The sequence below is a fragment of the Anabas testudineus genome, chromosome 16 (genome assembly GCF_900324465.2).
Source record: "Anabas testudineus chromosome 16, fAnaTes1.2, whole genome shotgun sequence".
Lineage (NCBI taxonomy): Eukaryota > Metazoa > Chordata > Actinopteri > Anabantiformes > Anabantidae > Anabas > Anabas testudineus.
In genome coordinates, this window is record NC_046625.1 from 13,516,321 (window position 1) to 13,539,477 (window position 23,157).

Consider the following 23,157-nt stretch of genomic DNA (forward strand, 5'->3'; position numbering starts at 1 on the left):
ATGGATATTTTTCGTAACACATAGCATCTTACTGATGATCAAACGAGCAGGAAAACTGAAGAGAAACAATAATGCAAATGCATCAATTGCAGGTATTTCAACACACAAGTAACTTGTTTGACCAAAGTAATGTATAAATTCCAGGATACAGAGAAATAATACTCATAATAGAAGTTATGTATACATCAAATATCCATAAACTAGTATCCTATCAGTTTAAAAAATCAGACATCAATCAGTTAACAGGCAGAGGGGCTGCAGCTGCTCTTCCAGTGAGTTCAGTGATCTTACATATTGGCATATATCGCTTCATCCCAGTCAGTCTGTGTAGGAAACATGATTAAGTCACGCTTTTCTTTTGTACATGGAAATAATAAATAAATGAAAGAAGAAACCTGCACATACCTCCGTGTTGCCATATATATGATCATTACTGTAAATGCCAGGGCTATGCACATCATCATGGTCCATCTCCATACTATAGGACACGATGCACAAAGTAAACATTGAAAAATATTCCACACTTAAAACATGGCATGTCTCTGTTTTTGCAGAAAGGTGAATAGCTGAAACCTTTTTGTTGTGGCATAGTGAGGGAGCTCCACAGCCTTTTCTCTTTTTGTGGCACTTGTTTGAGATGTTGCCACAGTGCTAATCCTCCCCCTACTGGCAGAGTAATGAAAGCCCAGACTTGAACAAAAAAGATTTTTCTGCTTGATCTCAATGACAACAAATACTTTCTATATCAACTTACCATTTTCTGACAACTCCCAATACTATTAGAAGTATCACCAAACCTATGCCTGCTCCAATAGCTATGAAAATATAGAGATTCTGCATCTTTCCTGTTCAAACAGAAACCAAGTAAAGTCATTGTTATAATGAAAACTATTTTTATGTATGACAGATGGGTCAGGCCTTCTAGAAATACTAAACACGTTTTTACATCTTACCATTGACAGCTAAAGGTAACGTGAGGCTGACATTGCCCAATGTGTTCATTGCCAGACACTGGACAAACTCAGAAGATCCAGATTTAGTGTGCAGAGTCTCAGTGGTATTAAAGCCATGTGTCTCTGTCTTGGTGCTTGATAAGACTCTGTCAGAAAGCACAAAATGGACCATGCTGGGAGGACTGGACTCCACAATGCACACACACTTTACCACATCGTCCTCTGAGGAGCAGGAGATTTTCTTAATCTCAGGGGCAACTGTCAGAACAACAAATGTAGGAGTTGATTAAAATGCTCATCATGTTTAGATTAAAACAACTTTCTCTTTGTGTTTTTGATTGTTTACTTACATGACACATTGAGCTGCACAGGGCTTGATTTGCTTTCTCCTACTGTATTGATGGCAGTACAGTACCGGACACCTGTGTGTCTGGAGACATTTATCAGCTTGTAAGATTGTCCCTGATGCAGCCGATCACCTTCTTCGTTGTGCCACACGTAGCTGTTGGCAGGAGGGTTAGCCTCACTGGAGCACTTCAGCTGCACAGTTTCTCCCTCTTTTACATGTGACTTGTAGTCAACCTTCACATTCACAGGGGCGTCTGCACAGAAACATACAATTAACTCTTCATGATGCTGTGATGTTCTTTATATAGTGTCAAAAGCTGAGCTGGGAACAATAAGATTAAAAAAAGAAACTACAGCCATGTAGCTTAATTCAATATGTAATATAAAAGAATAGATTTATTAAGTGTCTATTGTTGTATTATTCTCTTCCTGTTGAACACAACCACCCCTGTCAACCCACTGCTGGTGCTGAGGCTGGTGGAGATACTGGTTAGAGAGAGACACCTATACAACCAACAAGCCAGACAGGCCCATTTTTCTTTATTTACTTATTCCACTTTGTTCTTTTCTTTCACCTTTAGACCAGATGCACCAGTCTGAGGAAGTACGTACTGGCACATTCTGCCAAAGAAACCACACTTGGTATTTGTACTACATTTGTGTGTGTCTCAGACTGAGTGCCTAAATTCAACTCTTTATTTTGAGTAGCAGTCTTCTATACAATGTTGCACGTATATGTATTGCAGTATACACTTACATTTAACTTTGAGAACATTGGATGCTTGTTCCCGCTCTAAACCTCCTTTGTATCTTACAGTGCATGATAAAGGCTTGTTGTGGTCATCTTTGGTGGGGTGAAAGGTCAAAAGAGACGTTGCCTTCCACTGACCATCGGTGAGCTGCTGTGATTGGAAACGCTTCTCGCCAGAGTGAGTCCAGGTAAATTCAGGAGGAGATGAGGGACATGAGTGAGACACAGAGCAGAAAGCAGACACAGTTTGACCCTCGACTACTTCTTCTTTCACAGAGACAGTGGGATGTGGGGCACCTGTAAGAACAAGAATGGTTAATAGGCAATAGCAAATATCATATTGCTAGGAAGGAACTGAGAACACTTAGTCTCAAAGCAAGTTTCTTTGTGAACTTTGCATACACTTGTGTACACAATAGTAAAACACTGAAAACTGTGGTTAAGGTTCATTTTAATGTAACTTAAGGTAAGGTTACTTTAAATTTAAGCAAGCTTAGGAGAAATTTCCCATAATCCAGGAAATTTTCTTCAAAGTAAATTTAACCATAATCTTATTTAGCAGACAAAGACAAAAAGTCAAAGTCAAAAATGATGTATTCCAGATGGATGTGGTGTAAATGCACAGAAACAAAGCTAGTTGCTCTCAAATAAGGCTTCATTTCTAGCTAAGAAATAAACAAAATAAACAGTACTAGAATGAAAATTTCATTTTTGTACCACAGCAAGTTTTTTGTTATGTTTCCACAACAACTGTTCCCTCATCCCTCACATACACTCAGAGCTACACTCAGTATAATTTTAAACTGCAGAACAGGCCGAAAACAAATTCTTAAAACGGGTGCCGTGCCCCTTTTTCAGATAACCATCTTGAGAAATGAAACCTAAGTTCACATTATATTTTTGACTAAACTTGCAAATACAGCTACAATAACACAAATAAGGAACTGAGAGTGTGCAGAATCAAAACCTAAACCGAGACTTTTAAAAAAAAAGATAAATGTTATGAGAAAACTGGAATCAAATCATGTTAAAATCAAGGCATTAGCTGTTTTAGTAATATTTTTATTGAAAGACATTAATATTACTTACCAATCATCGCGATGGAGACGTCCTTGTTTTTGTAAGAGTATTTGTCATAGTCTTCGATTTCAATTCTGAAACGAAAGGGTCCTTGGTCACTTTGTTGAAGGGGATCGATCTTCAGTGAGCAGTTTTTTTGGGTGATGTCTCCCACCAGCTCTGTCCGTGTCTGATATGCCGGCATAATTTTAGTATTAACCTTGTGATAGATAACATGACCCGTCGAGTCTGTCCAAATCCCATTGAATCCAGTGACCCTCTTCCCTGGTTCTGGGTAGTTATATGAGCAGGGGATGACCACACAGGATCCAAGGAGACCTTTTATAGAGGACGGCATCGTAATGCTCCAAGATGAGGCTTCAGTGTAAATAACTGTGATAAGAAACAAAGAAAAGTTGATGAAATGGAACAATAGAACATTAAGAACCCAGCCCAAGAGTGTGCTTGCATAAAAATAGAATAGAAAATTAAATTGTTTGCATGAGCAAAAGAGACAATAACAGACTGTGGAAAACAGCTGGCAAGCAACAAGAGAATATTTCTGAGATAATGCACAATACCTTTAAAGCAAAGACACACAAAGAACAGAGGTGATGTCAAAGCTCCCATCTTGTCCTGTCTGGGTCAGACTGCAAATAAAGTGACACATATTTCCAGGTTCTTGTGATATAGCTGTCATTTCCCCCTGAAGAGAGATGACTTGTCTAGTTTCCATTCCACTTTTAATGCAACACACATCCACTCTGTCGCACACAAAATCTGATTTTTTTTGTCACATCATTGTATTTACCATGGAAGGATACGTTAATCTTGATTATCCATTTTTTTCATGCTCTTTTGTTTTTCTTACAATTTCTTGCGTGTCAACAATTCCAATCCAGCACTGTGTGATGTTTCACAGCTCACTGTCAATACAATCACCAAGAAGGAAAAGGAGTCTAATTAGCTGTTTGAATTTTCTTTAGTTTGTTTTCAAACCTAGATTTATACTCTGCGTGAGATAACCACCCCTGCTTTTGGCAAGGAATATGCCCCCCCAGCTGCTCTTACTTCCCTCTTTGGGTGTAGAGGGACTTTATTTTAGTAAGTCTGACTTCTGCTGTTTTATTTTTATGAGACATATTAACCACTTCATGAAACCTAGACTCCTTGAAGTCATCACCACTCTAAAAACCCATTGTTTATCAATGGTTAATGGTTTTAATGGTATTTCTTTTCCCACAGATAGACCTCAAACAAGCAGGAAAGAAGAGAAACAATAACTCCAAATAGTGCATCAAAAGTCAATCATTTTACTTTGTAAAAAAGTATATAAAATACATGTATAGTTCATAAATTAAATACCATAAGTTGTTTTTTTTTTTCAGTGATCTTACACATTGGCATATATCATTTCATCTGAGTCTGTGTAGGAAACATAATTAACTCACTCTTTTAATTCATGAAAATAATGAATAAAGGAATGAAGCGACAGCTGCACATACCTCCATGTTGCCATATATATGATCATCAGGGTCATGTGTATCTTCATCATCATTATTCAAAAGAACAAATTCGTGAATAAATAAACAGCATGTGAATGTGTGAATGAGTTTTGTTGTGTCATACTGGAACTCCACAGACTCTGTTGCATTTGTGGCACTGTCATGAGATGTTGGCAAATCTCCAGGTCTGCTCTCAGCAGAATAATGTGTTTTAATTTAAACACATTTTTAATCAAACACGATCGACACAGAACACAAAGACTTGGTCTTTATTAATTCTAAGAATGTTGAAAAATGGAAAACTTTTTGCTGTCGTATGTTGCAACTGCACGGCCTTTTCCCCCTTTGTTGGACTCATGTGAGATGCTGCAGTATCCTCTGTTCTCCGCCTACTGGCAGAATAATGGTTATGAATTTCTAACCAGGAAATGGTATTGACATTTTACACAAACACTGAAACCAGTAATGCAAACTGCAGAGAGAGGTTAACACAAACATTTGCAGATTGACGTTCTGTTAACACAGTGATTAAAACAATGTGATTTAACGCTTTTGAATATGAACTGTTTCCTCTATATGCATACACAACTTTCTCTCTGATTGTTGCATTTGATCCTAGTATAAAGACTGGAACATGTCATTGGGGTTAATGGAACAGCACTAGGCTGGTTTAAATAGTATCTATCATGTAGAATTCAGTATGTGCATGTTAATGATGAGTCTTCCATGCACACAAAAGTTAGTTATGAAGATCCACGGGGTCTTGGACTGATTCTTTTCACTCTATATATGACCCGCTTAGGCAATATTATTAGAAAACACTCTACTAAATTTCCATTGCTATGCAGATGATACCCAGCCATATTTATCTATGAAACCAGAAGAAAGTAATCAATTGATCAGATTTCATTTACATCATAAAATAAATCTCTAGAACTGTCTTCTTCCACCTGAGGAATATTACTCAAAGTAGGAGCATCCTATCACAGAAAGATGCTGAAAAACTAGTCCATGCATTTATTACTTCCAGACTGGAATATTGTAATTCACTTTTAATAAGATAGAATAGAGTTTAAAGTACTTCTCACAAATATAAACATTTTAAAAAGAGTCCTGCGTGACAGACTGAAGAACTGACCTCCTCTGTCATCAGAGGAACAATTAATCATAACTCTCAAAATAAGATTAAACTTAGCATCAACAACACAAGTCATTACTGCTGATTAATGAGTTAACAGTCAGTGCTTTGTATTAATTAAACAATCAATAATTACAAAACGTCTTCAAACACAAACACTCATTAAAAGTGTTGAAACATGCTATCATGTAAAGGCTGTTTGGAACACATCAGTGTCTCACTTTCATTTTTACAAGTTTCAAGTATCACGTCTGTACTGCTGGTCTACTAAAGATAAGCACGGCCTATTTGTTTCTTTATGACTGTTTTTGACTTGAAGGTTTTATGTTAGAATCTAAGTTTGGATGTCCTCAAAACATAGACGCAACTTTAAATCCTTATACATTTGAGTCAGCTTTACTTCGGCTTTGATGCATTCACACATTCACTTCACACTTAATGAAGAAAATTGTGTCGTCTCATGTTCCAGTGAATATTAAAATGATTCTCGCATTTTTTTAATTAATATTATTTCTCACCTTTAGGTTGTTCTCCTGATCAGGGCAAAAAAATGAGAAGAGAAAATAAGAATGCGCTTTTATTTAACTTACATAAAACATAAGCAGAGACCTTAAAAATAAGCATGTGTAAATAAAAATGTAATATCTTCAGGAAAATTGGATTTTTTGTTTGATTTGCATAATCTCTAAGAAATTCTGATATTTAAAATTAGAGTGAGGCAAAACGTGCACATTCAAGTTTTTAATGTAGGTTGTTGCACTTTCATCTTGCACAAGAGAATAATAACATTTCCAGTAGCTGCTTTAAGGTTTAATATAGGAGGAGTAAAGAGAAATATGACAACTTTCAAGTCTGTGTACTTTATAATGCAGTCCTGTATATTTGAGACTGTTCAACTGTTTTATAGATGATTTGTAACCACCATGTCAAAAGGCTGCTCTAACACCTACATAGTACAATAGTAAGAGTAGAGTGTTCTTGGAAGACATGGCTACTGGCATTTTTTGACCAAGAGTCAGACATGGAGCAAGACGAATCAGTGGCACCAGTTGGGCAAAGTCGGCTTCAGCAGAATGAACATTTTGTGTCTGACATTTTGCTTTTGTACATGTGTATGTGGACTTAAGTGATCTTGAACAGTGTTGAAGCACCACCACCTGACCAACATGTATGAGTAACTACTGAGATGGCCAGTTTATGAATTAAGGTGGATGTTAGTACATTTAAATTATATTTGTTATATTAGGGGAAAGCCATTATACCATGTTTCTCCTCAAACTGAAATTAAAACGGTAACATTTAGTGGTTTATATTTCAGATAAAGAGGATTCAGACCAAATAATCATCTTAGCAGTGTTGAGTTTTATTGCTAAAGCAAAACACATGATAAATAGTAAATCTACCAAATGCTCTCTTTTTTTCTCTGTGGTTTCATTTCTTACATACATTTTATTTTTTTCTGAAACTGTTTTTGCAAATACAGTGTTTGATTGTCTTTGACTTTCTTATCCAACAGTTCATTTTCACTGGTCCGTTAAATAAAATTTTAATTTTGCTTCTCTGTAGCTACTCTCTCAGCAGTTCACACACACACACACACACACACACACACACACACACACACACACACACACACACACACACACACACACACACACACACACACACACACACGTATATGATAAAATACCATGTTGTTTATTTTTATCTTCTTTGCTCCACATCAGTCAGACAACAGGCTCAGAGATGGCAGCTGCTCTTACAGAGAGTTCAGTGATCTTACACATTGGCATAGATCTCTTCATCACAGTCAGTCTGTGTAGGAAAGATGATTAACTCACTCTTTTCTCAAGTCCATGGAAATAATGAATAAAAAATGAATAATTGAAGCTGAAGCTGCACATACCTCCATGTTGCCATATATAGGATCATCAGGGTCATGTATATCTTCATCATCCATCTGTTTTCTGACAGAGCACAGAAAGAAATCACGTTTTCTTCTCTGTGTCATTTTAAATTACAGGGAAACTTTTGTTTATTGCAAAAGAACAAATGCATGAATAAATAAACAGAATGTGAATGTGTTTTGTTGTGTCATACTGGAACTCCACAGTCTCTGCTGTCTTGGTTACACTGTCATAAAATGTTGGCAAATCTCCAGGTCCCCTACCAGCAAAATAATATGTTTTAATTTAGGACCTTGAAAAACATTATGAACACCTTACACATAAACCCAAACTGCAAAACTAAACACAGACTATGATCCTCTATAAAACATTAGAAGTTGACTTTCTGTTGACATAGTGCTCAACATAAAGATATTGTTCATAATGTGGATATATTTAATAACCTATAAACATTTAAAGGACCAAAAATGGATAATAAAACAAACATATTTACCAAAATCCACATAAACATGCATTAGACCAAACAACATTAGCTTCATTTTCTCATTTTGATAAACGGTTTATTCTTGTCTCTGTGACACATGCTGTAGTATCCTCTGTTTTTTACTTATTTCAATGACAACAAATACTTTCTATATCAACTTACCATTTTCTGACAACTCCCAATGCTATTAGAAGTATCACCAAACCTGTGCCTGCTCCAATAGCTATGAAAATATAGAGATTCTGCATCTTTCCTGTTCAAACAGAAACCAAGTGAAGTCATTGTTATAATATAAACTATTTTTATGTATGACAGATGGGTCAGGCCTTCTAGAAATACTAAACATGTTTTTACATCTTACCATTGACAGCTAAAGGGAATGTGAGGCTGACATTGCCCAACGTGTTGATTGCCAGACACTGGACAAACTCAGAAGATCCAGATTTAGTGTGCAGAGTCTCAGTGGTATTAAAACCATGTGTCTCTGTCTTGGTGCTTGATAAGACTCTGTCAGAAAGCACAAACTGGACCATGCTGGGAGGACTGGACTCCACAATGCACACACACTTTACCACATCGTCCTCTGAGGAGCAGCAGATTTTCTTAATCTCAGGGGCAACTGTCAGAACAACAAATGTAGGAGTTGATTAAAATGTTCATCATGTTTAGATTAAAACAAGTTTCTCTTTGTGTTTTTGATTGTTTACTTACATGACACATTGAGCTGCACAGGGCTTGATTTGCTTTCTCCTACTGTATTGATGGCAGTACAGTACAGGGCACCTGTGTGTCTGGAGACATTTATCAGCTTGTAAGATTGTCCCTGATGCAGCCGAGCACCTTCTTCATTGTGCCACAGGTAGCTGTTGGCAGGAGGGTTAGCCTCACTGGAGCACTTCAGCTGCACAGTTTCTCCCTCTTTTACATGTGACTTGTAGTCAACCTTCACATTCACAGGGGCGTCTGCACAGAAACATACAATTAACTCTTTATGATGCTGTGATGTTCTTGACAGACATCATGTTTAAAGCATTAACTTTTATCACCTCTGTTATTTACACTTACATTTAACTTTGAGAACATTGGATGCTTGTTCCCGCTCTAAACCTCCTTTGTATCTCACAGTGCATGATAAAGGCTTGTTGTGGTCATCTTTGGTGGGGTGAAAGGTCAGAACAGACGCTGCCTTCCACTGACCATCGGTAAGCTGCTGTGTTTGGAAATGCTTCTTGCCAGAGTGAGTCCAGGTGAATTCGGGAGGAGATGAGGGACATGAGTGAGACACAGAGCAGGAAGCAGACACATTTTGACCCTCGACTACTTCTTCTTTCACAGAGACAGTGGGCTGTGGGGCACCTGTAACAACAAGAAGGTCACACAAGAGACCTTTGTTGGAAAGGATCTGTTGTGTAGTGTTGCTGCTGTCATCAACATTCACTCTGACTAAATATAGAATATAACATCTTTTTCTTTGACGTCTTTAAATATCTGTGGTCACCACACAGCAGCAGTTTCAGTATGTGTCTACAAACTGAAAGTGGAGTTGTGTGCAATTAACAATTGGAACACTTATAAATTTAAACAGTGAATGTTATTTAAAACTTCAGGATTGATAAAAATGAAGAGGTCCCAGAATTTAACATGTAGGAAATTCTTAATATTTGTTTAATTTCATACATCTTTAAATTTAATTTAATCTGTTCTGTCACCAAATACATTTGTTTCTTAAATTTAATTGGACTGATTCTGTTGGAGACATTCAGGATACAGTGATGATGGTGTAACTGCTGTCATCGCAACTTGTTATTCATGGTCTGTAGAGGTGTGTAGATCATTCCATCACTGTGTAACCACTGAGCTAAAAAGGTTCAACTAGGATCTTTTGAGTTGAGATGAAGGGACCACAAGAACCAATATTACATTATATTATTAAAAGAGATGAATATTACTTACTAATAACTGTAATGGACACTTCATTGTTTCTGTAAGAATGCTGGTCATAGCCTCCAAGTTCAATTCTGAAATAAAAAGGTGCTCGGTCACTTTGACGAAGGCTATAAATCTTCAGGGAACAGTTCTTCTGTGTTATGTCTCCCACCAGCTCTGTCCGTCCTTTATACTCCTGCTTAATTTGATTGTTGTCTTTGTGATAGATGACATCCTCTATCACCTTATACCAAATCCCTGTGTATCCAGTGATCTGTTTTCCTGGTTCTGGGTAGTTATATGAGCAGGGGATAACCACACAGGATCCATCGATGCCTTGAACTGATGATGGCACCGTGACGGTCCAAGTGGAGGCTTCAGTTTGAACAACTGTGATAAAATTCAAATGAAAAAGACGACATGAGAACAGAGAACACAGGATTAAAAAAAGTCAACTCAAATTCACCTAAATCTGAGTTACAATAAATATAAAATCTGACTGATCATGAGCAACAAAAGATCATTTGTAGGTGTAGAGACTTTACAATACCTTTAAACCAAAGGAACACAAAGAACAGAGGCCATTTGAAAACACCCATCTCGTCTTCTCAGGTTCAGATCTGAAAACAAAGTGACATATTTCCTGGTTCTTGTGGTTCCCCTTTGAACAGAGATGACTCTGACTTCTATTCCCTTTTCACTACAAACATCTACAATGTTACACATAAAATAGGATATGAAGGAATCAAAGGAAATCTATGTTAGTCACCATTAATCATTAATAGAGAATATAGAATATTATAATATAGAATTATTCTCCGTGAGCTGTTTAGATTTCCAGGGTTTACTGTCAATGTAATCATAAAAAAGGAATAAATAATAATCTCATCAGCTCTATATAATTAATTCATTTTCTTATAAAATGTTTAATGTTTTGCGTGTGTGATCATCTTTTGTTATATCACAATATTTTATGTGTTGTTACGTCCTTACACAACTACTCATTTGATTATCAATCTAAATCTTTGTTGTCTGGTGAATTATTGTAAAATCCTTAAATTGTGTTAACAGACTATATGTTAGTAACAAACCACTGTGATTCACCTTTAGTTGAAATAGTTACAGATCAAGTTTGGTCTAATTCACCTTTAGTTTAAAGAAAGATTTACTAAAGAAGCACGAATGACATGTACTCTACCTGACACAGTGCTCATCAGAGATGTCCAGAAGTGAAGGCAGGATTTCCTATTCTTTCTTTATAATTAGAGTTAATGTCACAGGAAGAGTGTGTGCATGTGCGTGTGTGTATGTGTGTATTTTGAGTTTTGCTTGGATTGCAAATGTCTGATCATGCATTTACCCTCTCATCAAGCTAAAGATGTGTCTTCCTGTTTATTTTCACACTTAGTCTTGTGCAAGTGAGGTAGCAGTTAACTTCTACCTTACCTGAGTGACCCATTCTTTCACAAATGTTGGTAAAAACAGTCTGCATGCCTAGGTGCTTCATTTTATACACCTCTGGCCACAGATGTGATTGGAACACCTTTAAATGTCCAACTCTTTGTCACAATTTGTCAAGATGTGCATCAGCATGAGAGCTGGTCAAGCTCTTCCATTTTAAAAACAGTCCTTCAAGAACTAGAAGAAGTAGTATCTCTTCAGTCATCAAAGGATGTTCCTGCAAAACAGAAATGCAATTGTGATGTACCGTATTTCCCGCACTATAAGGCGCACCGCATTACAAGGCGCACCTTCAATGAATGGCCTACTTTAAAACTTTTTTCATATATAAGGCGCACCGCATTATAAGGCGCATGGAAAAGACGCTACAGTAGAGGCTGGGGTTACGTTATGCAACATTAGATGGAGCTGTGCTAAATGAAATGTCAAAACAGTCAGTGTCAGGAGTTAGTAGGACCAATAATAAGGCCGAAGCAATCTACTCAGTTCAGTGCGTTTATTGCGGCACACAAACAAAACTACAGCGCAAGCATCAGCTGAGCAGTCTTTTCTTTAGAAAAACACAAAAGGAGTCTGGTGAAATCAAAGTCCTTGAAACATAGATAATCCAAATCCAATAGGAAATCCAAAATAATCCAACAACGGCATTCAACAAAACACAAACCGGGAAAAAATATCACAGTCCATTCTCCAAAGCAATAATCCATGTAGCAGAATCCTCAGCCATCCAGTACTTTAAGTCCTCCACACTAGTTTGTTATGAGATTGTCCGGTGCAACAGGTGCAATCAACCGGTTTAATGAATGTCAAGCTGCTGCATGAACACCATTCCGCCCGGAAACGGGACCTTCAAAATAAGAGGTCAGCCTGAAAGGTAGTCGGCGGATTCTCACACAGAGAGGTCGGTCAAACTTTATTAATAGGTTGCCATCATGCCTTTCAGTTCATGTGATAAATGAATAACAATAAGTTGTGACAAAGGCAGCTAAAAAGTATTATAGTATTGTTCTTAAAAATTGACCAGAGTGAGAGTGTTGTATTTTAGTTGATCTTTGTTAAGATAATTAGTTGCAGAGTGAGCGCTCTTTCCACTCTCTGTTCAATAGAACAGCTTTGACGTATTTTCTCCGTCGGTAAATTAAGCTAGTTTAGTTTCCACAGTAAAACCAACTGGTTCATGTTTCTGCTGAGTTTGATTTATACGTTTGTGCCTTGGAAAGCATTTGTCTTTGTAAGTATTAACATGTTTATTGTCATTAGAAGTATGTTAGTTGTTACATGTGATAAATTACGTGTGCGCGTTATTGTAATTAGCTTCATTCAAGTCAAGCTAGCGTGTGCGAGTGTAACATACCAAATGTGTAACGATGTGTATTATTTGTTAATTTAGTTTCTTTCAGTTACATAAATAAAAGATAGGAGTTTGTCCTCCAACTGTAGCCATCTCGTCGTCTTTACTTGGTCATCTTGTTGCTGCCTCCACTTCTGCACCATTGATTCGTTAATGTTAAACATCTGTTCCCGTGTTCTACAGCGTGACTGACTCAATATTGGTCCATATATAAGGCGCACCGGATTATAAGGCGCACTGTCAGCTTTTGAGAAAATTTAAGACTTTTAGGTTATAGTGCGGAAAATACGGTAGTTTATGTAACATTCACTTTAACTTTAAAGTTTTACACTGAAAAGGTATGAGATATTATCAGTCATTCAATTTACCATGATTGAAGTAAGGAGTATTTTTTTAATATTTAGGGTAATTGCCATTTAGATCCACATATTGATAACGGTCAGTCAAATAGGATCTAAGCCAGGAGAGGGCTGTTCCCTTAATTCCTACAACATTTTCTAATCTGTGAAGGAGAATACTATGGTCAATGGTGTCAAAAGCTGCACTGAGGTCAAGTAGCACAAGCATAGTGATGCTACGCTGATAAGAGGCCAATAGGAGGTCATTTACTACTTTAACAAGAGCCGTGATGAGGCCTAAATCCTGACTGATTATTATTATTATTATTATTATTATTATTATTATTATTTATGTTATTATTATTTATGTTATTTCTATGTAGATACGAGCATAGCTGTCCCGCTAATATCTTTTCGAGAATCTTGGAGATAAAGGGGAGGTTTGATATCGGCCTGTAATTGGACAGCTGACAGGGGTCGAGATGAGGTTTCTTGATTAGCGGTTTAATAACTGCTAATTTAAAAGACTTTAGGACATACCCACAGCTGAGTGAGGAATATATGATTTTCAGCAGGGGTTGTATTATTTCTGGCACGATCTGTTTTAGAAAGTGTGTCGGTATAGGGTCTAATGTACAGGTTGAAGATTTTGCAGAAGAGATGAGTGAAATTAGTTCATTCTCTTGTGGTTAGTTTATCATCTGCGTCAATTAAATTGTCTGGTTTTAAAGCTTGAATTTTGTGCCTTAAATTTACAATTTTGTTTTTGAAAAAGTTCATGAAGTCCTCACTACTGCACAACGTTGTTGTGGAGATATCTGCAGTGGTCTTCTTTCTACTTAATTTGGCTACTGTATTAAATAAAAATCTAGTGTTAAGAGTGGAGAGATACGTTGATCTAGCTGCACTAAGAGCTTTTTTTATAGTTCAGGATGCTCTCCTTCCATGCTATCTGAAATACTAACAATTTAGTTTGGCGCCATTTACGTTCTAACTTTAGAGCAGTCTGTTTTAAGAACAGACTGCTGTTCTGTATGGTCAGATGGTGATCCAATCAAAGTTGATAAATCTGGGAGATAACTGATAAAATCCTGTGCGGTAGTTTATGTGAATATAAGTTTAATGCGGTAGTGCGGAGCTGAGTATACATTATTAATATGACACACTTATATTAGGACAAGATAGTGGTCTGAGATAACTTCAGACAGTGGAAGGGTAAGTACATTTCTTATACATAATCCATAGGATATTATTAAATCTAAAGTGTTAGCCGCTTTATGAGCGTGTCCTACTACACACTGATCTACTCCTATTGAGTCCAGTATGGACATAAATGCTGTTCTCAGAGGGTCTGTGAATATTAAAATCTCCAGCAATTAAATTTGTCTACTGAAACAGCTAGGTTTGAGAGGAAATCTGCAAATTCACAAAGGAATTCAGAGTACGGCCTGAAAATGATAATTAGTGGCATCGGCTGAGCAGACTTTATATTTGTATCTACACTTGTTATGTTACTATAGAGAACTTCAAAAGCTTTAAATTTGTGTACATGTTTTTGTACGATAGTCAGATCATCATTGTAAATAACTGTAAATAACTGTAAATAACGCTTGGTTTAGCCTGTTTGTCTGCTCCCTGGCCTGGACTCTGGGTAGTCACCAACTAGCTAGGCCTGTTCTCAGACTATGAGCTATACTACAAGAAATGAGAGCAGCACCTTCCCGAGTGGGATGGACACCGTCCTGCCCTAACAGGCCAGCTTTGCCCTCAAAGGTACTCCAATTATCTATAAAGCCAATATTGATTTTGGAGCACCACCTGGAAATCCAGCGGTTCAGCGACCATAACCTGCTGTAAGTTATGTCGCCACGTCTCGTTGGGATGGGGCCAGAGAAGATTATTATTCTATTATTCTAAATATATTCTTGCCTTTTATTAAAGTAATATTATTTCTTGCCTTTAGAACAGATAATAAGAATGCACTTTTATATAGCTTACATAAAATATAAGCAGAGACTTTAGCATGTAATATCTTGAGCAAAATTAGATTTTTTGTTTGATTTGCATAATGTCTTTAAGAAATTTGAATATTTCAAATTTGAGTGAGGCAAAACATGCACATTAAAGTTTTTAACGTGGGTTGTTGCACTTTCATCTTACAGAGTGAATAATAACATTTCCAGTAGCTGCTTTAAGGTTTAATATAGGAGGAGTAAAGAGAAATATGACAACTTTCAAGTCTGTGTACTTCATAATGCAGTCCTGTATATTTGAGACTGTTCAACTGTTTTATAGATGATTTGTAACCACCATGTCAAAAGGCTGCTCTAACACCTACATAGTACAATAGTATGAGTAGAGGGTTCTTGGAAGACATGGCTACTGGTATTTTTTGACCAAGAGTCAGTGGCACCAGTTGGGCAAAGACGGCTTCAGCAGAATGAACATTTTGTGTCTGATATTTTGCTTTTGTACATGTGTATGTGGACTTAAGTGATCTTACACAGTGTTGAACCACCACCACCTGGCCAACATGTATGAGTAAGTACTGAGAATGACCAGTTTGTAAAACGTTTACATTTAGTGGTTTATATTTCAGATAAAGAGGATTCAGACCAACAATCATCTTAGCAGTGTTGAGTTTTATTGCTGAAGCAAAATACACGATACATAGTAAATCTCCTACCAAATGCTCTCTTTCTCTCTGTGGTTTAATTTCTTACACACGTTTTACTCTTTTCTGACACTGTGTTTGCAAATACAGTCTTTCCATGTCTTTGACTTTCTTATCCAATAGTTCATCACTCATTCCCGCTGGTTCTTTAAAGAAAAGCTTGCACACTGTAATATTTTAATTTTGCTTTTCTGTAGCTACTCTTTCAGCTCACACACACACACACACACACACACACACACATATATGATAAGACACCATGTTGTTTATTTTTATCTTCTTTGCTCCACATCAGACAGACGACACAGGCACAGAGATGGCAGCTGCTCTCCCAAAGAGTTCAGTGATCTATACATTGGCATATATCTCTTCATCACAGTCAGTCTGTGTAGGAAACATGATTAACTCACTCTTTTCTCAAGTCTATGGAAATAATGAATAAAAAATGAATAAATAAAGCTGAAGCTGCACATACCTCCATGTTGCCATATATAGGATCATCAGGGTCATGTATATCTTCATCATCCATCTGTTTTCTGATAGAGCACAAAAAAAAAAAAAAACACGTTTTCTTCTCTGTGTCATTTTAAATTACAGGGAAACTTTTGTTTGTTGCAAATGAACAAATGCATGAATAAATAAACAGAATGTGAATGTGTGAATGTGTTTGGTTGTGTCATACTGGAACTTCACAGAGTGTCTTGGTTACACTGTCATGAGATGTTGGCAAATCTCCAGGTCCCCTACCAGCAGAATAATGTGTTTTAATTTAGCACTCTGAAAAACACTATGAACACCTTACACATAAACAAACTACCACACTAAACACAGACTATGATCCTCTATAAAACATTAGAAGTTGACTTTCTGTTGACATAGTGCTCAACATAAAGTATTCTTCATAACGTGGATATATTCAATAACCTATAAACATTTAAAGGACCAAAAATGGGTAATAAAACAAACATATTTACAAAAATCCACATAAACATGCATAAGACCAAGCAACATTAGCTTCATTGTGTCATTTTGATAAATGGTTTATTATTTATATCATTAAAAGTTGAATAACTGAAACCTTTTTGTTGAGATATACTGGCGATCCACAGCTTTCATTCTCTCTGTGACACATGCTGCAGTATCCTCTGTTCTCCCCCTACTGGCAGAATAACGGTTATGAATTAAAGACCAAGATATAGTATTGACATTTAACACAAACACTGAAACCAGTAATGCAAACTGCAGAGAGAGGTGAAAACAAAAAATCTGCAGGTTGATGTTCTGTTACCGCGGTGATGAAAAGAAAGATATTTATCAATTTGTAAAATTTAATATTCCTCTACATGCATAACTTGCTTTCTGATGTATTTTAACTTGTGTTTTATAAGTTCAACCTACTTTCAAAATCTATTTCACTTTTCAGATTTTAAAATTAGCTGTATCACAAAACAACAATAATTTTTTTTACTTATTTTCAATGACAACAAATACTTTCTATATCAACTTACCTTTTTCTGACAACTCCCAATACTATTAGAAGTATCACCAAACCTGTGCCTGCTCCAATAGCTATGAAAATATAGAGATTCTGCATCTTTCCTGTTCAAACAGAAACCAAGTAAAGTCATTGTTATAATATAAACTATTTTTATGTGTGACAGATGGGTCAGGCCTTCTAGAAATACTAAACACGTTTTTACATCTTACCATTGACAGCTAAAGGGAACGTGAGGCTGACTTTGCCCAACGTGTTGTTTGCCAGACACTGGACGAACTCAGAAGATCCAGATTTAGTGTGCAGAGTCTCAGTGGTATTAAAGCCATGTGTCTCTGTCTTGTTGCTCGATAAGACTCTGTCAGAAAGCACAAACTGGACCATGCTGGGAGGACTGGACTCCACAATGCACACACACTTTACCACATCGTCCTCTGAGGAGCAGGACATTTTCTTAATCTCAGGGGCAACTGTCAGAACAACAAATGTAAGAGTTGGTTAAATGTTCATCATGTTTAGATTAAAACAACTTTCTCTTTGTGTTTTTGATTGTTTACTTACATGACACATTGAGCTGCACAGGGCTTGATTTGCTTTCTCCTACTGTATTGATGGCAGTACAGTACAGGGCACCTGTGTGTCTGGAGACATTTATCAGCTTGTAAGATTGTCCCTGATGCAGCTGAGCACCTTCTTCATTCTTCCACAGGTAGCTGTTGGCAGGAGGGTTAGCCTCACTGGAGCACTTCAGCTGCACAGTTTCTCCTTCTTTTACATGTGACTTGTAGTCAACCTTCACATTCACAGGGGCGTCTGCACAGAAACATACAATTAACTCTTTATGATGCTGTGATGTTCTTTACAGACATCATGTTTAAAGCATTAACTTTTATCACCCCTGTTATTTACACTTACATTTAACTTTGAGAACATTGGATACTTGTTCCCGCTCTAAACCTCCTTTGTATCTTACAGTGCATGATAAAGACTTGTTGTGATCAGCTTTGGTGGGGTGAAAGGTCAGAACAGACGTTGCCTTCCACTGACCATCGGTAAGCTGCTGTGATTGGAAACGCTTCTCGCCAGAGTGAGTCCACGTAAATCCAGGAGGAGATGAGGGACATGAGTGAGACACAGAGCAGGAAGCAGACACATTTTGACCCTCGACTACTTCTTCTTTCACAGAGACAGTGGGCTGTGGGGCACCTGTAACAAGAAGGTCACACAAGAGACTTTTGTTGAAAAGGATCTGTTGTGTAGTGTTGCTGCTGTCATCAACATTCACTCTGACTAAATACAGAATATAACTACTTTTCTTTGACGTCTTTAAATATCTGTGGTCACCACACAGCAGCAGTTTCAGTATGTGTCTACAAACTAAAAGACGAGTTGTGTGCAACTCACACATGGCACACTTATAAATTTAAACAGTGAATGTTATTTCAAACTTCAGGATTGATAAAAATGATGAGGGCCCAGAATTTAACATGTAGGAAATTCTTAACATTTGTCCTGTTTGTCTTTAATTTCATACATCTGTCAGTTTAATCTGTTCTGTCACCAAATACATTTGTTTCTTAAAGGACTTTAAAGGCCAAGGACTTTAAAAGTAAAGAACTTTAAAGTAAAGTGCTCTAGGAAGAGGAGTTTCAGTTTCATGAGATATAAGTTCGAGGTTTTGTGCAGAGAAAGTTGCAGAGGAGTTCTGTTTTCAGCACGTTTTTGAAAATTTAGAGTGAGGCAGCTGACGTGCAGAGGTGTGTAGATCATTGCATCATCTTTTAACCACTGAGCTGAAAAGGTTCAACTAGGATCTTTTGAGTTGAGGTGAAGGGACCACAAGAACCAATATTACATTGTATTATTAAAAGAGATGAATATTACTTACTAATAAATGTAATGGACACTTCATTGTTTCTGTAAGAATACCGGTTATAGCCTCCAAGTTCAATTCTGAAATAAAAATGTCCTCGATCACTTTGACGAAGGGGATCGATCTTCAGTGAACAGTTCTTCTGTGTTATGTCTCCCACCAGCTCTGTCCGTCCTTTATACTCCTGCTTAATTTGATTTTTGTCTTTGTGATAGATGACATCATCTGTCTTCGTATGCCAAATCCCTGTGTATCCAGTGATCTGTTTCCCTGGTTCTGGGTAGTTATATGAGCAGGGGATAACCACACAGGATCCATCGATGCCTTGAACTGATGATGGCACCGTGGCGGTCCAAGTGGAGGCTTCAGTTTGAACAACTGTGATAAAATTCAAATGAAAAAGACGACATTAGAACAGAGAACATAGGATTCTGACAGAAAAGTCAACTCATATACAAATTCACCTAAATCTGAGTTACAATAAATATAAACTCTGTCTGCTCATGAGCAACAAAAGATTATTTGTAGGTGTAGAGACTTTACAATACCTTTAAACCAAAGGAACACAAAGAACAGAGGCCATTTGAAAACACCCATCTCGTCTTTTCAGGTTCAGGATCTGAAAACACAGTGACATATATTTCCTGGTTCTTGTGGTTCCCCTTTGAACAGAGATGACTCTGACTTCTATTCCCTTTTCACTACAAACATCCACAATGTTACACAGGAAATCAGATATGAAGGAAACATATCTCAATATAATCATAAAAAAGGAAAAGACAGATTTACTAAAGAAGCACAAATGATTGACACATCGAGGCAGTAAATGGCTTAATTAATTAAATCAAATTATAATTAAATCTTAATTGAAACATTCAAAAAGACAATAGAAAGAAAGTAAAACATTACATATAAAACGTTTGTCAGTATAAAAATGACATGTACTCTACCTGACACGGTGGTTATCAGAGATGTCCAGAAGTGAAGGCAGGATTTCCTACTCTTACTTTATGCCTAGAGTTAATGTCACAGGAAGTGTGAGTGTGTGTGTACGTGTGTGTGTGTGTGTTTTGAGTTTTGCTTGAATTGCAAATGTATGATTATGCATTTACCCTCTCATCAAGCTAGAGATGTGTCTTCCTGTTTATGTTCACACTTAGTCTTGTGCAAATGAGGTATGCAATTGTGATGTAGTTCATGTAACTTTACTTTCACGTTAAAGTTTTACACTGAAGATGTATGAGATATCATTGGTCATTCAATTTACCATGATTAAAGTAAGGAGTATTTTTTAATACTTAAAAGCTTCCAGTCAGTGTAGCCACTGACTGTAGTTAATTGTACTTCCAATAAAGAAGGGAAGTTAAAGGCCCATGGCTTTAACATCTAATGTGTGTAAAATTTTGGAAAGAATGGTGAATGACAGACTGACATATTATCTGTAGAAACATAACTTAGTGAAGTGTCAAAGTGGTTGTAGGAAAGGTGTGCTGGGGGTTATCTAAAAAATTTAACGTGTGATAATGGAACTCCTCAACAAAGTGCAATTAATCCATCATGATATACACCTAGTAAATAAAATGCAGGAGGGGATGAAACAGTTTTCAATAGAGAGGTCTGAGGTAATGTTTTTTACAGAGAGGAGAAAGAAAGAAGAATATGAGTTAAAGTCATATCGAGCTGTATTAAAAGAATGAGTCATTTAGTTTTTTGGGGATGCATTTTGATTTCAGATTAACAGCAACATGTTATTTGTATTAGTACTGAGTATTATGAGGTGTCTGGGCTTCAATAGGGAGCAGCTGTTCTATCACTGAGATATATCTATAATTCTTTAATAAGGTCTTATTTAGATTATGGGAGTGTTGTGTATGGATCAGCTGCTAAATCCAGATTGAAAGTACTAGAAGTTATTCAATCCATAGCACTAAGACTATGCACTGGTGCAACTAAGACATCTTCTGTGTGTGCTGTGAAGGTGGAAACAGGGGAAATACCACGGTGCCTACAGAGAAAGTAACTATTGGTTAATTATTGGATTAAAGGGATCTATGGGTGACCATCCCATGAAGAGAAGATTTTAGAGGATTGTTGGAAAACAAGGGGCATGAGTAAAGAGAGTTTTGGGCGGGTGATTTGGCCTATGATTCCACTATGGAGTTTGTAGAGTCCAGTAGTAGATTTGGAAGTAGTGAATTACAGATGGATCTAAGGTTCCAAGGTCTGACAGAACTTGTGCTGCAGTTACAGTGTCGAGTCAAAGAACTGACATATTTAAAAGAACATTAGATGATTTGAGTGTCTATTCAGTGGAAATGTATACAGTATTATTAGTGTTGAAGTGAATAAGGTGAATTAATCCAGGTCAGGTTCTAATATGCAGTGACTCTGCTTCTGTTCTGTACAACATTAGGTCCAGTTCATCCAAGAACAGACAGGACCTACTGTTCAAACTGCTGTCATTATATTCAGAAGCTGTAAGTCAGGGTATGGAAATTAGATTTGTGTGGACACCTGCTCATGCAGACATAGCTGGATATGACTAACTTCAATCAAGAACATATAGACCTCAATATTAAACTGTCAAAATCAGAGAGGAAGAGTATTATATGGGATAGAAAGTGACAGCGTTGCTGGGAGGAAGAGAGGAAGGGCAGGAATCTGTAATACAAGGACGGAAGGTGGAAGAGGAGAGAGGGTGGAGTACAAACAGAAAGGAAGAAGTGTTTTTTTTTTTTACCAGATTAAGAATAGGACACAGTAATTTAAACAGTGGATTTATTAGAGAAACACGAAAACGGGATGTGCAGAGACTGTCAGCAGCCAGAAACAGTGGAACATGTTATGATAAGGTGTAGGAGATACAGCCATGAGAGTGGAATAATGATAGAGGACTTCAGGAGGCTTAGACAGATGAAGTATATATGACTTCTTTTAAAGATCTGGAACGATGGAAAGAATTTGAATAAAACAACGCAATAAGAATTTATAACTACAGATGGCAGCAATGCACTATTTGTGGATGCAAACTGCCTCAAACCCTAGAGAAGAAGAAGAAGTTAAAAAATGATGATTAAGAATTAACTGTGGTGAGGGGTGAAATAAATTACTTTCACTGCAAAAAAAAGGCCAATGATCATGCAGAGTGCCAAAATAGTCTGCAGTGTGAAGCGCAAGAGAGTGAGTGTGGAACAAACAAACTCTATATTGCCCAAAGTATTCGCTCACCTGCCCTGACTCACATATGAACTAAAGTTACATCCCTTTCCTAATACATAGGTTCAACATGACATCTGTCCACCCTTTGCAGCTATAACAGCTTCAACTCTTTTGGGAAGGCTGCCCACAAGGTTTAGGAGGGTGTTCATGGGAATTATTTACTATTCTTCCTCAAGCGCATTTGTGAAGTCACACACTGATGTTGAATGAGAAGGCCTCCACTCTAATTCATCCCAAAGGTGTTCTATTGGGTGGAGGTCAGGACTCTGTGCAGGCCAGTCAAGTTCATCCACACCAGACTCTGTCATCCATGTCTTTATGGACCTTGCTTTGTGCACTGGTGCACAGTCGTGTTGGAAGAGGAAGGGGCCAGCTCCAAACTGTTCTCACAAAGTTGGGAGCATGGAATTGTCCAAAATGTCTTGGTTTGATGAAGCATTCTGAGTTCCTGTGGCAGCTGCTTTACACCACTGCATTCAACGCTTTGCATTGCACTTGGTGATGTATGGATGGATTGGCTTGGATGCAGCTGCTCGGCCATGGAAAGCTCTCTGCGCACTGTTCTTGAGCCTTTAGGTCAGGGGTCACTAACAAGGCGGACCGCGGTCCGGATCCGGACCCAGAAACTGTCCCATATGGACCCGGAGCTGCAGACCAAACTGAACGTTTTGATTC

At 37.3% G+C, this 23,157-nt stretch overlaps 2 protein-coding genes across 3 annotated transcripts in view; both read right to left on the bottom strand.

Moving 5' to 3' along the window:
* LOC113169919 (sialoadhesin-like) lies at positions 1-20,264 on the bottom strand. 2 transcript variants are annotated; one of them, XM_026371713.1, is made up of 12 exons: positions 20,214-20,264; positions 19,812-19,882; positions 19,279-19,641; positions 18,306-18,596; positions 17,952-18,203; positions 8,857-9,108; positions 1,304-1,555; positions 954-1,211; positions 755-845; positions 574-666; positions 406-478; positions 1-323 (listed from the first exon to the last, which is right to left on the bottom strand). In XM_026371713.1, exons 2-12 carry the CDS (start codon positions 19,858-19,860, stop codon positions 288-290), a joined length of 2,010 nt encoding a protein of 669 aa, XP_026227498.1. In that variant the 5' UTR covers positions 19,861-19,882; positions 20,214-20,264; the 3' UTR covers positions 1-287. The 2 variants fall into 2 exon arrangements, with proteins under 2 accessions (XP_026227498.1, XP_026227499.1); XM_026371714.1 differs by lacking the exons at positions 17,952-18,203; positions 18,306-18,596; positions 19,279-19,641; positions 19,812-19,882 and adding exons at positions 9,211-9,501; positions 10,099-10,461; positions 10,622-10,691 and having other exon boundaries at positions 20,214-20,236.
* The window catches only part of LOC117152965 (sialoadhesin-like), a 26,350-nt gene continuing 19,056 nt past the window's right edge, over positions 15,864-23,157 (bottom strand). The window contains exons 10-11 of the mRNA XM_033326388.1: positions 16,371-16,431; positions 15,864-16,279 (exon numbers count right to left, since the gene is read on the bottom strand). Coding sequence (XP_033182279.1) covers positions 16,244-16,279; positions 16,371-16,431 — 97 coding nt within the window. The 3' untranslated portion in view covers positions 15,864-16,243. The remainder of the gene's footprint in view (positions 16,280-16,370; positions 16,432-23,157) is intronic.